At 37.2% G+C, this 23,074-nt stretch overlaps 1 protein-coding gene across 2 annotated transcripts in view; it reads left to right on the top strand.

Annotated features, from left to right (window-relative positions):
* Window positions 1-894: 894 nt before the first annotated feature.
* LRRC69 (leucine rich repeat containing 69) overlaps window positions 895-23,074 on the top strand; it is a 99,577-nt gene continuing 77,397 nt past the window's right edge. The window contains exons 1-5 of one of the 2 annotated variants that reach the window (XM_004370780.2): window positions 895-1,199; window positions 13,941-14,067; window positions 16,489-16,561; window positions 18,952-19,147; window positions 21,972-22,043. In XM_004370780.2, the coding sequence (XP_004370837.1) occupies window positions 1,017-1,199; window positions 13,941-14,067; window positions 16,489-16,561; window positions 18,952-19,147; window positions 21,972-22,043 (651 nt within the window). In that variant the 5' untranslated portion in view covers window positions 895-1,016. The remainder of the gene's footprint in view (window positions 1,200-13,940; window positions 14,068-16,488; window positions 16,562-18,951; window positions 19,148-21,971; window positions 22,044-23,074) is intronic. The other variant, XM_023726087.1, reaches the window with a different exon arrangement.

Below are 23,074 nucleotides of genomic sequence, written 5' to 3'. Positions count from 1 at the left end.
AAAAAAAAAAAAAAATCACTGCCAAAGAGTCAATTCTGACTGATAGCGACCGTATAGGACAATGTAGAACTGCCCCATAGGGTTTCCAAGGCTGGAGTTTTTATGGAAGCAGACTGCTGCATCTTTCTGGCTGGTGGGTTGGAACCGCTGACCTTTCAGTTAGCGGCAGAGTGATTAACCATTGTGTCACCAGGGCTCCGATTTTCATTAGGATTTGCAAAAATGGTGATTTTTCTAAATCTATTTCTCCATCATTTATTAGCTTCACTTCTATGAGTAAGAACTTTATTAACTATGTGATTACTCTGAGTTGTAGACCTGAATCCGTTGCTATTGAGTCATAGTGGCTGTATAGGACAGAGCAGAACTGTCCCATAGGGTTCCCAAGGCTGTAAGTCTTTTTGGAAACAGACTGCCACATCTTTCTCCCAAGGAGTGGCTGGTGGGTTCAAACAGCTGACTTTTTGGTTAGCAGTTGAGCGCTTAACCATTGTGCCACCAGGGCTCCTTTTAACAATGAATCGTAGTTTGTACTGGAAAGGCAGAATAAATGCTTGATTTTTTTCCTTTATCAGTTTTCAGACTAATGAGGTGGTGCCTTAGCAACCTCCAATGTGATCAATCAGTTTATTTTTGTAAGAAAATGCTATTATGAACTCTTAGATTTTAATATCTTTTGATATGTTTCAGTGCACTATAAGTTATTTCTTCTGATCCTCAAAATTTCCCATCTTAGACCAGTGAGAGCCCCTAGAAATTGACTTCAGTGTCCTTTTGATGTGACCTTATTAGTCTTTGATATTTCTCATGCCTCTGAAACAAGATATCCTAGGCTCATCTTGTACGTTTTCTGCCCCAAACCTGCAATCACCTACGTTATTACACCAAAAGCCATCTGATGCCTCCCACCTTCAACATGGTAGATCTCAGAACGTTTTTATTTCTATGACACACGAGTTCTAAGAACTCTAATCCATAATGGTTACCTCTCCATTTTCTACTCCTCTTTGAAGTCCATGGCTGAGAGATTGTTAGTAGGAGCATTGAAGGGTGGTAAACGTACTAAAATTGTTACCCTGAATGGAAAGAAAATTACAAAGATGCCCTCAGCATTAGAAAAGCTGTCTGGCCTTAAGATTCTATCCTTGAAGAATAACCTAATCCCCAAAGTGTGCCCAGAGATAAGCACCTTGACTCAGGTGAGGAACAGCATGTCTTTATGGATTGAGGGTAGAGAATAGGAAAAGAAAAAGGAGATGAGAGACAGAACAATAATATGCAGGGCTTAGCTTTCTGGAGACTTAATACGGAGTGCTGTTGAAGAGGTATCAGAAGGTTTTCTCCCCTAGGCAATTACATCTGGTAGAAGGGGAAGATGTTTCAATTTATTCATGTGCTCTTTGGCCACCATCTGAAATAAGAGGATTAGGTCTCTGCCACACTCATCTTTCTGGAGGCTATCATCTGGAAAAGGGTTGGAAGTCTGGAACTGCTTGTCTACCTTGGAGGCTCCCATCTGGAAGTGGGTTTTAGGATCCCAGGGATGCCTGTCACCCTGAGGACTGTCCGGAAGCTTTTTCATGTGAAATGCAGAGAAGTTTCTGGAGTAAGGAGGAGATCCTTTTTCAATTTCCTAGAACAGGCTGAACTTTGAAATGAAGTATTGGCAGGGAATGGGAAGGAGGGAGCATTCATTTCTTCTGAAGTAGGCTTTAAATGAAGGTTAATATTTTTAAAATAAAGACTATCCTTCTTAAAGAGCAACAGTTGACAAGAATGAATCCCAGATGCTTGTATTAAACATTTCTGCCTAACAACATGAAACTCCAGCTGCTAAAAATCTTGAGGTTGGGAGAAAGCAAGGGATATTAACTTGGTCATTTTATATTTTGTTCATTTCTAAACTGTTATCAGAATGGAAGGAAACTCTGCACGGCTCAGTCATTGTAGCTCACTAGTTTTCTAGTTGAATTATAAAAAATTTAAAATCTCTATTTTCTTACCTTCACCTATCTCATTTCCTTTTAGGTTTAAGAAATTATTTCAGCTTGCAATCTGTATCTCTGTCTTTACAAGAACTAGGATAATACTCTCAAATTCCTCCCTTTAATAAAATCCACTCCCATCGAGTCAATTCCGACTCATAGTGACCCCATAGGGTTTCAGAGGCTGTAAATCTCTATGGAAGCAGACTGCCACATCTTTCTCCCGTGGAGCTGCTGGTGGTTTTGAACCACCAACCTTTTGGTTAGCAGTAGATCAATTTAACCACTGTCCCACCAGGGCTCCATTCCCTTTAATAGTACCTTCCAAAATTGTAGTTACAAGTCAGACAAGGATTTGGACAGTTTAATTTGATATAAGGAACCCTGGTGGCACGAACGGTTAAGCGCTTAGCTGCTAAATGAAAACTAGGCAGTTTGAACCCACAAGCCACTCTGTGGGAGAAAGACTGGAGATCTGCTTCCGTAAAGATTACAGAAAACCCTATGAGGCAGTTCTACTGTGTCACATATGGTCAACCTGAGTTGGAATCAACTCCACAGCACCTAACAACAATGTGACATAGAAGATAATATGCAAAATAATTTAGGATTTGACTGAGCCATGAGCTGATTCTCTCCCTCTACTTGAATTTTTTTCCATCAAAGTATTAGAGCACATTGCTTTTAGAAAATGAAGTTAAAACGAAATGCTTATAATAAAAAGCAACCATCTCCTGCCACACTTCCCCTCATCCCCAATGCTAATCTCCATTGATAACCACTTTTAAGTCTATCTTTTTTTCTTGATTTGTTCATTTTAGACATTACTCCCCTTCATCCTCCCAATAGGTATATCACTATGTTTAACTATTTTATTTATCTTTTGAACTTAATGATATCACACCTTTTTTCTTCTTTATCAACTACAGACTCTTTTTAATCTGCACTTTGTAAAATGACAATATTAGCATCTATAATCCACCTTCAGCTCCCCTCCCCTCTTCCACATCACAAATTCCAAGCTTCTTAGTTTTACAAGATTTTTAGCATTTATATTCTCTTCCTTTATGACCATGATTATACCTTATTTGCTTTGCCTTTTGGGAAATTCTAAAATTTATATTGTTAATAAATATTCATACAGAGTCAATTAATGTAGTATATATTTTCTTCTTTATGTAGCTTTTTTGGCCCCTTTGAGTTTCTGGTTGCCTTTCTTCTTTTGTTTGTGCTTTTTGCCTTTATTATAGCCTAATTTTCTCTCAAATTCAACCATATTCTGTCAAATATGTTTTTTTTTTTCCCCCCTTGAAAGACTCCCCTCCAGGGGCCTTCCGTCCTCCTGCCCAATCTAAGCTGATTGCTATCAAGTTTTCCTGGATAATGTCATCCTAGGATATCCCTTTTCAGCACTCCTGAACTGGATTCACTATTTTTGGCATCTCATATTACCCTCTTATTTGGCTCATTCCTTTACTTTGCAGGAGTATGTCTCTAGATATCATCCTAGTCAGAGTATGTGGCAGAGAAGTTTTCTGAGCCCTTGCAGGTCTGAAAAATGTCTGTATTCTTTCCTCAAAGATTGTAAAATATATTTCGGGGTGGGGGTCTGAGACTCTAATTATCATTCCTTTGTTTTCCTCTTGTGGTTTCTTCCCTTACTTCCCTCCTCACTCTACTTATTCAGGGGTTATCCTAAATTTTGACTTCTGTTTGCTATCTCTCAACATCCTTAATAGGGAGCTGGCTCAGCTCAGCTCTTATTTCTGAAGAAGAAATCACACTACTAGGAATTCAGCTGTTTGAAACTAGGCTTCTTGTGGTTTGTCTCTAAAGTGCTTTATGAATTGGATTCGGACCATTGGCATGATGTTGTTTAGCTGTTTGTGAAATAGCAATTTTTCTCTTATATAGTCTTCGAGATTGTGTAATTCTGGAAAAGAAAAAAAGCAAAAAGCTATTTCTCCTGTATAATAATGGGAGTTCTAGAATCAGCTCCAGTGAAATGTACTAGAAACCTTCCAAGAATGGATATGGTTTATTCAGAAATACACCTCAGTCATTCTCAAGGTTGCTAATAGAAAAGAGCTAACAAAGGTTTCAGAACAGAATGAGAGAGCTGAAAGGAACCCTGGATGACAGTTTGGAGTTCCTGATGCCTTACCAGCTGATCGGCCACTTATCAGCTAAATGGAGATTTTAATCTCTCCTGACCTCCATTTCTGCCTTCATTCATTCAATCCACAAATAAACATTGAGCACCATCTGTGGCCCAGGAACTGGTGGTTGAGCAATGAACAAAACAGGTGAAAATCCCTGTCTTCTTGGAGCTTACATTCTAGTCAGAAGCGATGTAAGAAACAAATGAGCAAAATAAATAGAACGTTAGGTGATGATTAGTGCTAAGATGAAAAATAAAGCAGAGAAAGGGGACGGGGCATCTGGTGGCTTTCAGTTGAAATGTTGATGAAGGACCTATGCTACAGAGTGTCTATGCCCTTTATACTTCAACATTATATTTGTCATGGAGCCTGGTGGCACAGTGGTTAAGAGCTCAGCTGCTAACCAAAAGGTCGGCCGTTTGAATTCACCAGCCGCTCCTTAAAAACTCTATGGGGGCAGCTCTACTCTGTCCTATAGGGTGGCTATGAGTTAAAATTGACTCAACAGCAATGGTTTTTTAACGAGTATATGTCGTAGTTCAAAGATAATTCTTATTCTAACAGCTTTCTATAAAATTCCCAAATGTATTTTTCAAGAGTTAGTTTGAACTCTTTCTTATATTGCTATACTTTATATCCTTTACTAATAATAAGGATACAGGTGTGAACAAAATGTGGTCCTTGCCTTCATGTTTAGAGATTAAATTAAATATTAATATACATAAAGCTCCAGTCTAGGCACATAAGAATTTTTCAATAAATTATATTTGCTATTATAATTATGGTTAGTATTACCATTATTGTGTAACTAGCAACAATGATAAAATAGGGAGAGGGAGACTTCTTTAGAGAAGACCGATCCCTTCTCTTCTCTCTGTCTTTACTAATTTGACAAATAAAGCTCTGGAATATTTCAGTAACTTCTAATGACATGAAAAGAAATGGATAAATGTCTTGTAATTTATAGTGAATGCGTCTGGCCTGTGATTGATGAAGTGCTGTGTGTCAACAATTTTCAAAGAAGCACTTTATGACTCTTGTCCCTACAGGCTTTAGTGGAATGTAATGGAAGCAGTTGTCAAAGTCCAGCTTAACCAAACACAATGCTGCTATGATTATGGAATCACGTAAGAACAAAGGTTCCTCAAAGGTAGAGCATCCATAGTTTTAGAATCCCAAAAGAAAAAATATCCATCATCTGTAATTATGTGCAGCAGTGTTGACATGCATCATAAGGTTCAATGACAGTGCAGCAGTGCTCCCCTTAAGCTGCTCACATGTGTGGTTGCCAAGACGAATATATATTCTGACATAACTTTTTATTTGACCATAAACAATTGACAGTAAATAAGGCTAACTCTCGGCAGAGCTGAGTAGTTTGTAAGTTTGTTACTGTGCCCCTAGTCTCTCCTTTTTCTACTTTTACTGTCCTTGTTGATGACCTCGAATCCAATGAACTCCATTTATTTATTGATTGATTGATTGATTCATATGTTCAACAGATAGTTAAAATGTGCCTGAAATGGCCTAGGCATTCAATTATTTGCTAATACAAAAAAGAACAAAAACAACCGCGTGTCCCTATTCTCAGATTTAGTGGGTGAAGTTAAACACACCAATAGATGTAAAATTATAGTTGTAAAAAAGTGCTATGAAGGAGAATTATATTGTGCTATAAGTTGGAATGGACTTGATGGAAACAAGTTTGGTTTTGGTATGAAAGTCTCTAGTGGAGAAGTCAAGGAAAGTAGTCCTGAGGAAGTGCAAGTGAGGTAAGATATGAAAGGTAAGAGTTACCCAGAGCCACACAAGAGGGACAAGCGTAGGCAAAGACTTCCCCAGCCTCCCTCCTTGGCCATTCTGGGTCTTACTCTCTACCTCTAGTGGCTCAGGAAGGATCTAATGTCATTTATACTGTTCATCATGTCTTTCTTTTCTCCTATCTCCATCTATTGGGAATCTCTTCTTCCTCCATCAAGTAGGAAATGCCTCCTCTTTTGTAAGTCTGTTTTTTTTTCCCCCTAATCAAAACAAACATTCATTATCTATTCTTGTTTATCGTATGTTGTCTTGGCATAGGGACACGTAACATGTTCTCTCTCTCCAAACTCACTTCACTTCTCTTTTGCCCCTGCATCTATTCCCGAGTCTGAATTAAGACTCCTGCACCTCTACTGAACTTCACCTTCTTCAGCAGTTGGGTCTAGAAGAGACCCAACCCTCCTCTCTCACTTGCCGTCTGGGTAGTATGATACAACTTATATAATTGGCTCATCTGCAAAAGGGTCCTAATTGTTCTTAGCTCTTAAGGTTGCTGTTAACATTAGCTAACTCATATAGAATGCCTTTTCTATATTAGTTACTCAGAAAATTTTAACCCCTACCTTAACTCAAAAGGAGCCCTGGTGACGCAAAACGATTAAGCACTGGGTTGCTAACTGAAAGGCTGGCTGTTTGAACTCACCCAGTGGCTCTGTGGGAGAAAGACCTGTTGATCTGCTCCCATACAGATTACAGCCTAATTAATTAATTACAGCAGTTCTACTCTGTCGTATGAGATCACTGAGTTGAAATCTACTCAATAGCACCTAAAAACAACAATACTCACTCAAACATCCAAATGCTTTGTTCTTCCAAACACGTAAGGTTTTACATTCTAGTTGAATGTCAATTTTGGGTTGTAATTCCCGTTTTCGGTTAATTTGGAACTCTTGCCCTTGCTTCTTATTTACTCTTTCTTTATGAAGCTTCTGACAGGATCATAAAAGGTAATGCATTGTTAATGAATTAGCCTGTGAGTGGCCAAGATTTGTGCGAGAGGTCAGCATTATGGCTTTTGGTGGTCATAATTAATGCTTTTACGATGAATACCAATCACAGATTCCTTCTTAGATTGAATGAGTAGGATGTGTCAATTCCATGACACTAGGTTTTACTTTGGGCTCTACATGGCCAGAGTTTGAGGTTGTATGGGTCTCAGTAAAATGTCTTTTGATTAGATGCCATGCTGGGCCTTGGAAACTTCCCCTCAAATTCTGGTGAAGTTATAATTGTTTGACACTATTTGTTAAGAAGTTACTGAAAAATTAATGATAATTTTAAAATTGGCAAAGTTGTTTAAATAAACAAATTCCTTCTGGAAAAGTGAGACTCAGAAGCAACATTTGGAAAATGTATTGAGCTGTGGTTTTAAAGATGCCACAGACTCCTAACAAAAAGCACTTATAAGAACTAGCAGAGTGATTCATAATGCTGAGCTCTCACATACACCTTGGCCACTGAAATGCTAATTCAGAGATGTAAATACCATATTATTCTTCTCTTATTAATTTAATTCAATTATTTTTATTAGTTTATAGAACCTGGCTCTATATTCTTTACTATTTGAGTATATTAAAAACAAACAAACAAAAAAACCATTGCTGACTCATATAGGAATGGGAATATTTGCTGTTCTTAAGAAATTTAAAGATTAATACTTCAAATACTAGCTCAAGCACATTTATACATGTTATAGGCAAATGATCTAGTAACTTGTTTCAAAATTGTATCACCAGGCCATGATTTAAATCTGGCCAGAAAAATGTGAACATTTCAGCTGTTTTCTCTCTTCACACTTTTTTAAAAATATTTTTACCCAAGTAAGTCATGGGTATAGTTTAAAAAAAAAAAATAATTGAAAGACTTAGAGCAAATAGCATGGAGTTTTTTTTTTTTTTTGGTAGTAATTAATAGTTACAAGCATGGCAAAATTAAGTGTTAGGAGAGGTGCCTGTTTCAAGTTCTAGGCATACATATGATAGGCACTATCACTGAATAGTATGTAGGGGTTAATGAGGATGAGCAGAAGACTAGAATAAAAAAAACAAAATAGAAGTATCTGAATCAAGCTGCACAGTTGGAAACAGACCGAGGTCAATAAATACTTGATTTTGAAATAATTGATGTGTAGCCATAATGAGTATTCCACAATGACTAAGCCAGGTAGCATTCAACAAATATTTATTGAGCACCTATTAGATTGCAGACACTGTTCTTTGAATGCAAGATTAACCACATAGAGACCCTAACATTGCAAAATTTCCAACATAATAGTGTAGGTAGAATATATGCATGAATCATTGTAATACAAAGAAGATAATAATTGGCCATAGGAAGTACATGGTGGTATGTAAATACAAAAGGAGGATGACATTCTGGAGGCAGTAGCATATAAGACAAGGGGGAGCATTAAACGTGGAAACCTATTATAATAATTGGAGAACCAAGGTGTAATGATTTTTTTAATGGAAATCCTGAAACATATTATCATTGTAGAAACAAATTTTTTTTCTCAGTAAAATTAACAAATTAACAGAAAGTCTTATTAGTCTATGGCTAACATTATTTATTTATTTTTGTTTATGGCTAACATTTTTATTTTCCTGAAAATGTTATTCAAACATGGCTGTAAATTTAGAAATCATTGAAAAAATCATTTAGAAATCATCAAGAAAACAAGCCGATGTCCAATCTGAAAATGAAGCAGCATGGTCAACATATATATAAAGCATCTACTGCATTTCTAGAACTATGTAAGTCTAACATTTTATTCCAAGGACTTCTGCTGGGCCTAAATTATAGTTACCATTTTATAATATCTGCTGTTTGCCAGGTACTTTATTGTACCATCTCTCATTCTTCAGACAGTCCTGAGAAGTCGATGCTAGTATCCTCATTTTAAGAACAGAAACAGACTCTTAGGAATTTAACTGACTGGTCTGAGATCATGTAGCTAGCAAGTTGCATAGCAGATGGACTACAAAGCCTGTGCACGGTACTGCACAATACTGTCTAAGGAGTGTGCACAACAGAGCAAGGATGTTTAACATGAATTCTATGTATTACATACAAGACAGTTCGGCATATATATATCATGTACATATATATGATAATTCTTGTTGCTGTTGTTAGGTGCTGTCAAGTTGGTTCCAACTCATAGTGACCTTATGTATAATAGAACAAAATGTTGCCTGGTTTTGCACCATACTTAACAATCATTACTATGTTTGAGCCTATGTTGCTGCCACTGTCAGTCCATCTCGTTGAGGGTCTTCCTCTCTTTTGCTCACCCTCTACTTTACCAAGCATGATGTCCTTCTCCTCCAGAGACTGGTCCCTCCTGATAACATGTCTAAAGTAAGTGAGAAAAAGTCTTGCCATTGTTGCTTTAAGGAGCACTACAGCTGCTTCTTCCAAGACAGATTTGTTCATTCTTCTGGCAGTCCATGGTATAGTCAATATTCTTTGCCAACACCATAACTCAAATGCAATTCTTCTTTGGTTTTCTTTTTTATTGTCCAGCTTTTACATGCATATGAAGTGACTGAAAATACCACGGCTTGGGTCAGGCACACCTTAGTCCTCAAAGCAATGTCTTTGCTTTTTAACATTGTAAAGAGGTCTTTTCCAGCAGATTTGCCCAGTGCAATACGTTGTTTGATTTCTTGACTGTAGCTTCCATGGGTATTGATTGTTGATCCAAGATGAATGAAATCTTTGATAACTTCAATTTCTTCGCCATTTATCATGTTGTAAGGATTTTTGTTTTCTTTATGCTGGGGTGTAATCCGTACTGAAGGCTGTAGTCTTTTACTTTCATCAGTAAGTGCTTCACTTTCAGCTAGCAAGTTTGTGTTAATGAATCTTCCTCCAATCCTGATGCCTTGTTCTTCTTCGTATAGCCCAGCTTCCCAGATTATTTGTTCAGCATATAGATTGAATAATTAAAAGAGTGCAACTCTGCCACATGCCTTTTCTAATTTTAAACCACACAGTATCTCCTTGTTAGTAAAAGTCAATTTAAAAAAGAAATAGGCAACATATTACTGTAGACACTGTAGTGTAGAAGTTAGGAGTATAAGCCGTAGAGTAAAGCTACATTATTTCACTATAAATCATAGTCTGGACCACAGAACCTTTTCTGTAAAATTGAGTTTATTGTGAGGTCTATGTGAGGCAACGTACAAGACAGGTTAGCATAGTGTTTGGCACATATTAAATTTTATTTAAATGCTAGCCACTTATATTGTCATTAATACATTAATGATTACATTCTCTACTCAGATTTCTTACTCCTCTCCTGCACAGGCAAAGATTGCTCTACATTGAACTTATAATCCAAAGGCATCAATGGACATTGAGATGCTTATCTCATATCCAAGATGTAAGAGGAAACACAAATATCTATTTCAAGGCAGGCCACAGATAGGTTATAATTGAGAAATGTGAGTTAGCCAATGTGATCAAATAAATCAAATCAAATTTAGAAAGAGTTGATTAGACAAACATTGTTTGGGGCATGTGTACAAAGATATAGAAAAAATGATAGGAAGGTTGGGAACATTTAGGACTTACTGGGTAGGAAATTCCTCGTGGATTGATTATTCAGGCTATTAGTTTAGATATAATCTAGTAGGATTGGATGAAGGAAACTTAGGTAATAACACATCCCATTTTTACGCTCTTTTACTATTTAATGATACGTTGTTAGTTGCCATCGAGTCAGCTCAGGTTCATGGCCACCTTATGTATAACTGAACAAAATGTTGCCCAGTCCTGTGCCATCTTCGTGATCATTGGTATGTTTGAGTCCATTTTCGTGGTTATCGTGTCATTCCATCTTATTGAGGGTTTCCCTCATTTTTGATGACCCTCTACTTTACCAAATATGATGTCCTTTTATAGCAGTTGATCTTTCCTGATCACATGTTCAAGTAAGCAAGCCAAAGTCTTGCCATTGTCACTTTAAGGAGCATTCTGGTTGTATTCTAAGACTGATTTGTTCATTCTTCTGGCAGTCCATGGTAATGATACAGGCAGGCAATAATGAAGATTAGTACGAGGGTGATTGCAATAGGAATAGAGATTAAAAAAATAAAAGATACATCTAAAAGGAATTTTGAGAATAGGACTTAGTGATATTGCATTCAGGTGCAGGGTGAGAAAGAGGTTCTAGGTGACCTCAAAGTCTGGCCACGCTATGATTATGAGAATGCAAAGTGAATTACCAAAATGGGGAGGGTGAAAAATAAATCTGTTTTTTTTCAGTGACATCGTTCAGTTTTCAACTTAGAATTTAGAGTAGCAACATCACATCCACTGGAGATGTCTTATGAGCCAACATCAACATGATGCAATTTCTACAGGGATAAATATAAATTCCTACATTTAGGTTCAGAGAAGAATTCAATTGCACAAGCCCAGGATGTGGGTTATCTGCTTGTCAGTTAACTTAGGGGTTTTCTTTGGCCACAAACAAAATTAATTACACACCAAAAATATGCCCTGCTGCTGAAAGAGTGAATGCCATGTTAGGCTGCATTAGTAGAAGTGTAGTGATCTGCCCAAGGGAGATCCAGTGGTGCCACCAGCATATCTGCTAGTCAGATCACATTTCTCGTCTCACCCTAGGCACCATGTTTTTAGAGAGGTACTCACAAAAATTAGTGTGAGGAGGGCTGAGGGCTCTGGAAATTATGTCCTAAGGGAAATGGGTAAAGAAAAAATGGAGCAAATTCAAGGGGAATATGATAGCAGCCTTCAAAAATTTGAAAGATGGTTATATGGGAGAGGGGAGAGGGAATAAAACTATTTTTTTATAACTGCTGTGGGAAGAATTGAGTAGAAGTTACAGAAGCCTATATATATATAGAACTTTCCAATAAGATAAAAGAGCTCCCTGTTACTGAGTGTGTTCATGGGGAAGGTATCAAGTTGTCCACCTGCATCTTATGTATTAGACTAAAAAGCAAAAACAAACCTGTTGCCATTGAGTCAATTCTTACTCACAGCGACCCTATAAGACAGAGTAGAACTGCCCCATAGGGTTTCCAAGGAGTGGCTGGTAGATTTGAACAGCCAGAAGCTTAACCGTTTTGCTACCAGGGCTCCTGCATACATTAGACTATGTGACTTATAAAAGTTCTAATTGTAAGATGCTGTAATTCTCTGGGTCATGGGTCCATGAGAAACCAGTTAGTAGCAATGGTATCTTTGAATCTATGGCAATATGCCAATATCCAAGGTCCAGAAGGAGTTACTTTCTGAGAAGATCAACAAAACTAAACATTGCTCAGTTCTGGGCCATCTTCATGGTTATTAGTATGTTTGACTCTATTGTCAACGTCAATCCATCTCATTGAGGGTTTCGTTGTTTTTTCCTGACCCTCTCACTGACCCTCTCCATGGTTATGGGTAATTCCTGAAGGAAGGCTTTAGTCATACAAGAAACAATTACTTGATAAGTTTAAAACTTGCATTCTTTCAATAAGTTTTAAATTTATCAAGTAGTTGTTTCTTGTATGACTAAAGCGAGAGGGTCAGCAAAAACCAGGGAAACCCTCAATGAGAAAGATTGACATTGACAATGCACTCAGACATACTAATGACCATGAAGATGGCCCAGAACTGGGTAATATTTCATTTTGTTACACATAAGATTTCTCTGAGTCAGAGCTGACTCGATGGTAACTAACAATAACAAAAACATGGAGAATGCTGCTAACAAAACACTGCTTGCACTCCTTCTGAAAGCCTTTGTTAGTAAAACACCATTTGGAACAATCTTGTCAAGGTATCTCAGATACTTTGTCTTTCTAATAGAATAAGACAACCAAAACAGTAGATACATTGTCCTTTTTTTAATAGGATAATGGTAATTCTCATAAGAAGAGCATGTATGGAGGATGCAAAATCCTAGTTAAATTTTAAGGATAAGGAACTTCATTGTAAATATATCTATGTCTACTTCTTTACATTAACTTAAAATATCGACATACCTACATACCAAATAATACTATTGAGGCCAGCAAGATATTTAAATATAAATCCTAAATTGCCTAAATTCAATCCTTAATTATTTTTCTTCTTTTATGTAATCTCATTAGCTGGTCAAAACTCTCATTATTCCTTTTCTTTTACCTTTAATGTTAAAATTCTGAAATATGGAATTGGTAGTAAAATCTGAATGACAAATTATGTTGGGTAATAAAAGATACCTGTTCTGTTTAATCTTGGAAGGTACAATTAGATTTCAAAAGAAAGAAAAACACTGAGATTTAGGGAACAATACTGCATCATTGACATATTGGATTAGAGTTAGAGGATCAAGAAGGAACTTTCTAACTTCTCTTAATGCGCCGTTCTTCTTATATCTGATGAATATTTAGTGGGACAGGTATATATAGGACTGAGCTTCCCTACTCTACTTACACCCTTTCAGCAGTCTCCTTTGTGAACAGCAGACATAGAGTGACATCAAAGTTAAAGGTCCCCCACCTGTGCCCACGGAATATAGCAGTTTTATTGGCCTAAACGAGATAGCTCATTTAGGAGTAATACGACATGAGGACCTCAGATCTTTGGCTCTATTTCCATCTTCTGGAAATTAGCCCCTTTGATGAGTTTCTAATAGTTTTGATTTTATAGGTCACAATGTTGAGAGACACTTGGGTTGCTCAAGTGGATTATTACCAGATCATTAATTGTGCTTTTAAATAACCTTGGAAGGGTTTGCAGTACCATATTAATGACATTTAATTGAAAATTAAGTTGTGCTTTAATTAACAAAGTGTTTGAGCATGAAGCTCACATGAATTTTATTAAAGATAATTTTAAGTGCATGTGAAATAATTGTTTAAGGTTATGGTAAAGTTTTCTTAAACCACATAGATCTGAGCAAAGGGGTTTCATTTTTCTTTTCCTCATTTGAAGTAGATAATTATGATTCCATTAAAACTCTATATGCTTGCAGCTGACAGCACTAAATCTGGGAAACAATCTTTTAGAAGAAGTTCCAGAAGAGCTGAAATACCTTACATCCCTGAAGAAACTCCATTTATTTGGAAATAGGATTCGTAGATTTGTACCTGGATCATGTGGTAAGTGAGTCAAAGGAGAGCAACATTATAGTTTCAAATTTAATTCCCCATATTTAATGATATAGGACTAAAGTAAGAAAAGAATCTTACATGTTTTAATCTGTTTTTCCTGGAAATATTTACACACTACTCTTAAAATTAAGGAATTTTAAAAGCAACACTTTTTTTTCAACTATTGTAGCATATATTTCTTTACATGTAGACTTATTAAAATAAGCAAGCATTAGTGTTAGTGAATTTTCCCCTTTTCAAAATCAGTGTACATTCAGACTCTTGAATCTGGGGGCCCTTTTTCTGAGCCAGAGATAAAACTAGTTGAAAATCAAATCAAGTGTAGCTCTCCACACCTTTCCTTGTTCTTTTCAATTTTTACTCATCTCAGATACTAAATCACAATCTTTAATGTAGATGCTGAGTTTAAATCAATTTGTGGAGAATTTTAAAGAAAAGATGTTAGAGCCAATAAATGGAATTCTTTTCTTTGTGTTTCTCTTAAACTAATAATTCCTCCAATCAAAATGACACTTTTCCTATTTTAATACAATATAGGTAGGGTGGGCTTAAGGACAGAATTTGTGACAAAGAGATCCAGGGGATTTTTATAACTTCGTTAACTCATGTAAGGCACTTCACCACCTTATGCCTTGGTTCTCAATGGTAGAACTAGAAATACAGAATTTATACAGTTCTGTGAGCTTTTGAGGCATGGGTGCTATATATAAAATCACTGTCATTTTCAAGCATAGTCTTCATTTATTAAAAGCACGATTGCATATGGCACTACATTAGAGGTTATATTTGGCAAATAGCACAAATAGACTCTAGTACCGTCTCTCTTAAGGTACTTTAAAATCTTAGGCTGTTTATCTTGGAGAAATATTCTTTCTCAAGTTAATAATTGTAACAAAGACCTATTGATGCTTATGTACAATATATATACAAAGCCATAGATTCAGGGTCCAGTTACAGTTTATTTAAGCTTAGGAAGAAAATAGTTTACACATGAGAAATAATGAAGAGCATTTGAAAAAATAGACAATAATATTTTATAAACTATATTGAGGGTACAAACTTAAGTACAACTTGATGTATATAAACAATATTAAACATCCTAATTTATGCTTATTTAAGATTCTATAAGGATTTTTTTCCCTCAGGTTGCCCTTAAATTTGAGATGACAGGTTAAGTTTAAAATATATACATACATCTATATTAAATGTAAATGAACTAATATATTAAAATATATAACAAGTATATATTGAAATATATAAATATATAGTATATATATCATTGGTTTATGGTATCCCTTAATGTCTTTAATTTCTATATGTCTTGAATTTGAGGTATTGAGCTCTGAAAAGCTCATATCATTCATTGATATGAATTATGTTCCATGTCAGGTCCTGATTAACCAGGGGCAGAAGGTAGTTTGGTGTCAGGGTGTTGAGCACCTTACCCAGCATGAATCTAGATAGCGTTATTGTACTACATTACCATGCCCCTTGAGCAGAGAGGATTGGATTGAGCTAGACATGTGTCTCAAGCTGGGTCTGTCAGACTCTCTTTTGGGAATTGTGATAAAGTCCAAAACAATTTCATTGGTTTGAGCTAATCACATGAACTAAGGCAGAGGTTGCAAACTGGTGGCCCATAGGCCAAACCTGGCTCACAGGTAGGTTGGTTCTGTTTTTTGTCTGCCTTTTTAAAAACCGGAATTAGGTGCCAGTATTTGAAAATCAGGAGAGTTCACATGAAAGTCTGGATGTGTGTCTTTTTTTTTTTTAAATGAAAGATTGGCCAACAGTGAATCACATTCCATGAGACAACAATGGACAGGAGCTGGCTGAGGCAAGTCACACGCTCTCCAGTTTAGCACAGCTCTCACCAGACCCACTGCACATATCTGGGTTATCTGCTTGATTCTTGTAGGTATTTGAGTTTGAGAACACTATGTTTCCAGTCTATGAATATTCAAATTTAGGAGCCATGATTACATGGGAAAATGGAGAAATTTTGTTCAACAGAGAAAGAATAGGGGAGAGAGGAAAGGAGAGGTTGAGACAGAGAGAGAATGAACACGAAGCTGTGGGAGAAGCTGTGAGGAGACCCTAAACTGCATGTTCTCCAGAGTTACCCAGAAGAATATACTTCTCAGTTCTGGGTGTCTTTTAGCTTTCGGTTCCGTTTGTGGTGATCCTGGCTGTACCCTCTGCCCTCATACACCATGACGTAGTGATAAGCTATGACTGTGATAAATTTCCCCTTTTTGCTTAAGCTGGTTTAAGAGGATATCTATTACCCGCAACCAAAAAAGCCTTGGCCAAGGCAAGAAACCAGAAGGAAAACAAAGGTGTATAGAAAGGTGACTGAAAATTATCATTTAACAGATGGCTTAAGTGACTAAAATTATTTTCTAACAGATGGTTTACAAAACTTGGTCCTGCTTAATCTGAACAACAATCTGCTTACGTGTCTTCCTCAAGAAATCGGCAGGTAATTTTGTTTATAGTGAGACACAGAGACTCGCTGTAGGGGTCTCCACAGCTTCCTGCCCCCAGACCCCACCCTGGTCATCTGAACGAGTTTTGCCTGTCATCTAGTACGTGCAGGGATTATACATAGCACGGAGGGATCGGAAGGGCTGAGGCAAGCCACTAATTTTAAACAGATGATTTCTTAAAAGCTTCAGAGAAACGAGACAAAGCATGATTTGGTAGTCAGGGGGTTGAAACAAAGTTCTAAAGCTGATTGCGTTATTGGTTTCTCAACTCGGGGGTTCTTGGAGCTTGCTCAGCTACAGAATGGGGGACATTAAATTTTATTTCTCATGAGTGTTACAAACCATGTAGAATTTGATGGAAAAGGTAATATAAAAGCAAAGGATTTAAAACTAAGTTGTCATTTTCTAAAAAAAAAAAAATAAGAAAACCACATTTTATTATCATTAACAATAGCAAAGAGTGTTGTTTTCCCTTATCCTGCATAGCTGCATAGACAGGCTGCCATTACAGTGCCTTTCTGGAGCCAGCTGAGGGCCTTGTCCTTCTGCAGGCAAAATGCCCTCTTGGGCTTTTCCTCTGACAGATGCAAAGAGAACCCTGCTCGGGTTTACTTTGGAGACTCTCTTTATTGCCTGTTGAACAGAAACAGATGTGTTACAAAATAAGAGCATACAGATTTTTAAAGGAGGATTCAGAACTATGAGCAAGGCTTTCTGCAGCACCAAAAATCAATTCCAATTTGCTTGTCTATACCCCTAGCCAGAGTACTGTTTCCCCAGTAGATTTTTAGAAGGCAAGTAATGTTTTAAGTCTGAGCAACTAGAAAAGAATATGAATCAATCTAACTTCTGTAGAAGAGGAATATTTATAGCAATGAAAACGTCAATAGCTGAGTGCTTGCTTTTTCACTTATTCAGCTTGCTTATCAATTGATTTATGTATACAAATGATGCTACCATGAGAAAAGCACACTTGGGAAGATCTGAGGAACGAAGTTTAGGTCATACATTTCTGCAACTAGTTTTACGACCTTGGGCAAGTAATTTAATGGCCCTGGACTTCAGCTTCCTCATCTCTAAAGGAAGAATTTTGAGTAGATGAACTTCAAAGTCCTTGTAGCTATAACATGTTATGATTTCACAATTTAGTTAGCTTATCTCTTTTGGAGTCCAAAGGAATTGTATAATTATATAATGTAAGGCATTCAATTGTCAGAATATGTTAGAAAAATGAATGAAAGCTTTCACTGAAAAAATAGGATTACAAAGTATATAGGTCCAAGTTGTTGTATAGCTAATTCTAGGTTGCCTGTGTTCTGGCTGTGTGAACTAACACTCTATTCTAAAACTCCTCCTGTTGCTTGAATTTTACAAGTTCTATTATTAGGGACTAAGTTTAAAATGTCAACTTTTCTAAAAAGCTTGTTATATACTTCAGACATTGTCTGCTACTGTATCTGCAATTGTTGTTTTTGTTGTTAGGTGCCATCAAGTCAGTTTCAGCTCATAGTGATCCTATGCACAACAGAAGGAAATGCTGCCCAGTCCGGCACCATCCTCACAATTGTTGCTATGTTTGAGCCCACTGTTGCAGCCACTGTGTCAATCCATGTCATTGAGGGTCTTCTTCTTTTTGCTGACCCTTTACTTTACCAAGCATGATGTCCTTTTCCAGGGACTGGTCCCTCCTGATAACATGTCCAAAGTACGTGAGACAAAGTCTCATCATTGTCGCTTCTAAGGAGCATTTTGCAATACATAACTCCAATATCCTTAATCTTTTTCTCCCTATTTATGGCATTTTCTGTCTCCATTTTTCGGCTGTTTCTAATAGCTCCTTGTAAACTATGATATCTATAAGGGCAGAATTTGTGGCTGATCCATTTTTTTAATCTTTCACAGCAACTAAGTGATACTCACACCTGTTTGGTACTGGATAAATACAGGTATAGATGGAGATAAAGATATACATGAGCTCACATATGTATATGTTTATAGAATCAAAATAAAATTTTCTTTATTTTAAAACTAGGTTTTGATTACATAAAATACTCTTAAAATAAACTATCTGATTATAGCTCGATTGAAACCCGTTGCTGTCGAGTTGATTCCGACTCATAGTGACCCTATAGGACAGAGTAGAACTGCCCTATACGGTTTCCAAGGAGCGGCTGGTGGATTCGAACTGTAGACCACTACGCCACCAGGGCTCAGATCTTAAAAAATTAAATTTTAGTTTGTATGGTCACAGTAGTTGTGCACTTGACTTAAGTAAGACTCAGATGAGCTTCAAAAAAATGAATTGACACATGGCTTCTGATAAGTGGTGCCTTCTGTACAATGGATTTATTCTTGTGTTTCATTCATATACTTTGTTTTTTAGGTTAAATAGTCTTTCATATTTGACCATAAACTATAACCAACTAGCCAGCATTCCTAAAGAACTTTGTTTACTTGAGAATCTTTCTGAACTACAACTTAACTACAATCAGCTTATTTGCATACCTGGACAGATTAAGTTCTTGAAGAAGCTCCAGAAACTACTTCTGGCCAGGAACAACATTGACGATTTGCCAGAGGTAAGCAAAACGTAGATCTAAAGTTTCTTCTGCTAGGGAGAAACTCATTACAGAATGATGGGGATGGTTACAGAATAGATTTGGGTGCCTGAGTAAAAAGCCTTTGAGTACCCAGAACGTGTTTCCCTCAGATTAGATGTAGTCAGTTCCCAAATTCTTTTGAGAGAGGAGGATTATAGCTTGTATTGTTCTACATAGCTAGGGCTGCCAGATTTAGCAAAGAAAAACACAGGATACGCACTTAAATACGAATTTCAGATAATGATGAATAATTTTTTAGTATGAGTATATCTCAAATATTACCTGAAACATACTCCACAGAAGAATATTCATCATTTATCTGAAATTTTAATCTGAGTGGCTTGTATTTTATCTGACAACTCTACGCAGGACAAAATAGAAGTATATGTTGGCTTTGGAATATGTGCTAGATATTTCCATTTTTCCTCCATATCCACTCTCCGTCCTACTCCAACCTGCACTTTGCTTGGAAGACTGACCTGTATGGGCATCAGTGAGTTGCTTTGTCCTCTGACTTCCTCTTTGGTATCGTGAATGGAAGGCACTAGCAGGAAGTGAAAGGGCAAAAGAGGAGTCATTACCAGATGGTGTTCCCTGGTACTCTCCAGGGCAGGATGTTGAGGGATAGCTGCATGCCTTTCTTAAAGGCCACAACTAATGTCAGGTGGTCCTCTTATGGACAATTGCCCCTCCTGTTGCCTTTTTAGGCATAAGGACGTAAAAAACTCCCTGCTGTTGCTAGCTTCTGGTAACTTTGTGGGTTTAGGGACGCTTACCCCACCACACTTTTATAAACAGTGCCTTTATTAAACTCCTCAGATTTTCTAGTTTGAGTGTACTGTTTCCTGCTCAGAACCTGTCTGGTTTAACTTCCTTCCTTATGTAAATTAAAATTCATTAGATAGAAGGAAGGCATGTCATAAAGTAAATTGAGGAATAAAAAAAGAAGCAAACTGACATGGTAGTCATATAAATGGAAAAAAGAAAAAGACTTGGAATACCTCTACTGTTTCATTTTTCTCTCAGAAAAATCTTAATATCTGGATACTGTGAGAAGAGAATGTATTGGGAGTCTGAAAGTCTCTGTAGCTAACTCAATACTAGGAAGAGCCTGTGAAAGACCACATGGGTTGTAAGAAGAGGACTACATGAGCTGTGGATGCCAAATCCCCTTCAAGGACTTACTGCCCACTTGTAGGGAATGCTGGAGGCAGACAACCTCCATCTGTTAGCTCTTTTAGGGTCTGCCTCAGCTGTAGATAGCCTCCTTCTTTGCCCAACATCACGCTTTCCCTGGATCATTCCACATCCTGTGACTGAACAAGGCAGGGATATAAAGGATTGGCCATTTCTCTGTAATGCAAGACAACTTGGATGGGCAAGACCCACTCCAGAGCTCCCCACTCTATTGGGTCTGCATCACACCTCGACTTCTCCTTCTGCTCAATCCTGCTTCATGCCTCTCCCTTTCACAAGATTGGGTCTGTTATTAACATCCAGTACCCCAATTTCCATCTCAGCATCTGCTTCCAGAGACCCAATCTGTGATAGAATGTGATAAGGCTGAGTAGGAAAACATTACTGGCATGAATAAAAAGACATATCATCTCCCCAGGGAGAGACTGGGCTATCAAAACAAGAGTAACATTTCAGAAATGTCTCTATAAGTGATTGGAACCACTTAGTAAATCTTATCTTTAGTTTTCAATTTTTTAAAAAAAAGTTTTTGATGTTTCTAATTAAATAAAAACAATCGTATTTAGTCTTTGGAGCCCTGGTGGCGTAGTAGTTAAAAGAGCTTGGCTGCTAACCAAAAGGTCAGCAGTTTGAATCTACCAGCTGCTCCTTGGAAACCCTCTGGGGCAGTTCTGTTCTGTCCTATAGGGTCACTATGAGTAGGAATTGACTAGACAGCAACAGGTTTTTTACATGTATTTAGTCTTTGCTTGGTAGTAGAAATACCAGCACTCAGATGCATTGTAACAACCATGTGGTTACTATGGTAATTCACAGTCACATTGGGCATGTACATAGAGACAGCCTTCATAGGTTTTATTTCCATTACGAGGAAAAGATTTTGTTAGCTCAGTGCTAAGTATGAGATAGATGAATAATATATGCTGGTGAAATTGTCAATACAGACAACTTTTCAGGGTTATATCTGTTTTCTGTTTCTCAAAAGTTCTTTCTATTTTAGATAGCCCAGTGGTTAAGTGCTCAGCTGCTAACCAAAAGGTCAGCAGTTCAAACCCACCAGCCGCTCCACGGGAGAAAGATGTGGCAGTCTGCTTCCGTAAAGATTACAGCCTTGGAAACCCCATGGGGCAGTTCTACTCTGTCCTATAGGGTTGCTATGAGTAAGAATCGACTCAACAGCAATGAGTTTTTAATGTCTATTGAATGCTCTCTAAGTAATAGCTCCTAGTAAGCACTTTCCAATTAGTACTAGTTTAATCTATTGAACAACCCTATGAGGTAGTTCCATTTTACAAATGGATAAACTGAAGCAAAACGAGATAAAAAAGTTTTCCCATAGTTACATAGCTCATGTCAGAGGTGAGATTTGAACCCAGAAGCAGTCTAACTCTTAGCCATCATATAATGTCGGAATGTCAGAGGAAATGTAGAGCTCAAAGAATCTGACAATCCTGGACATAGCAATCTCCTTGGGAAATAAGTACCGAGGATGATCAGGTAATTAAAAAAGATGGTCACCTCCATCAAGTCTGAACTTAAAAGAAATATTTATGATTCTAAGTATTACGTTTTGAAAAATATCTGTTTCTTTTGTTTCCTGACATAGGGCATTTGTGATCTTACAAACTTAAGAATCCTAGACATAGCTGGAAATATTGTTCAGGTTTTTCCACCCCAAGTAAGTAGAGTCAATTTTCTATTATACTTGAAAAATAGTTTTGTTTATGCTATTGGGAATAGAAAATACAGGCAACCAGTAAAACCTGTGGTAATTGAAATCTTGACTTATACAAATGACTCAAAGATTTGGTTTGTTCTGGAATTTCAAAACCCGCTTTTCCTCATTTCTTCCATTGTGTTCTGTGCTGCTGAACTTGTTTGAACTAAGCGAACTCGGATTGCTAGCAAAAATAATATAGCCGATATAATTAAATGTTTTTTTGTTACACACTACTTTTGGTCGCCTCAGACTTTATGAAAATATTACATTCCACAGCATAAATTTTTGCCCCTTGTAATTAATCGAAAGACAACACTTCTGTTAGTTGTTTTTAAGCCATAAACAATGAAAAATGTACGTTTTTTTCCATTTGGAAATAAATTTGACTTTATTTCAAGTATCTGAAAAGCACTTGGTCTTGGCAACATCTAACTTTTGTGAAAGACATGACAGTTTTTCATGTTGCATCTTAAAATCTGTTTGTACCAGGGCTTCAAACTGGTTCGTTTGCATTTCTATCAAGTTCCCAGGTGATGCTAATGCTGCCGGTTAGGGACCAATTCTGAGAACTACTAGTAGAGCCTAACCAAAAAAACCCAAATCTGTCGGTTGCCTTTGAGTTGATTCTGACTCATAGCAACCCTATACGACAGAGTAGTACTGCCCCATAGGGTTTCCAAAGAGTGGCTGGTGGATTTGAACTGCCAACTTTTTGGTTAGCTGCTGACCTTTTGGTTAGCAGTTAGCCACTGCGCCACCAAGTCTCCACTAGTAGAGCAGTGGTTCTCAAAATTTATTATACATAGGAATCACCTGGGGACCATGTTAAAATGTAGATTCTGATTCAGTATATATGGGGTGGAAATGAAAATTCTCAGGGGTTCGAACCCGAATGAACCAGTTTGAAGCCTGGTTTGTACATGCGAGGTAGTATTTAAAAGCCCATCAATCCAGAAGATAGTCGATAAATAGTTGCTGATACATTAATT

This window comes from Trichechus manatus, unplaced genomic scaffold (genome assembly GCF_000243295.1).
Source record: "Trichechus manatus latirostris isolate Lorelei unplaced genomic scaffold, TriManLat1.0 scaffold00009, whole genome shotgun sequence".
In the NCBI taxonomy this organism is placed as follows: domain Eukaryota; kingdom Metazoa; phylum Chordata; class Mammalia; order Sirenia; family Trichechidae; genus Trichechus; species Trichechus manatus.
Note: the sequence above shows the minus strand (reverse complement) of the source record. Positions and strands in the feature narration are given on the sequence as shown.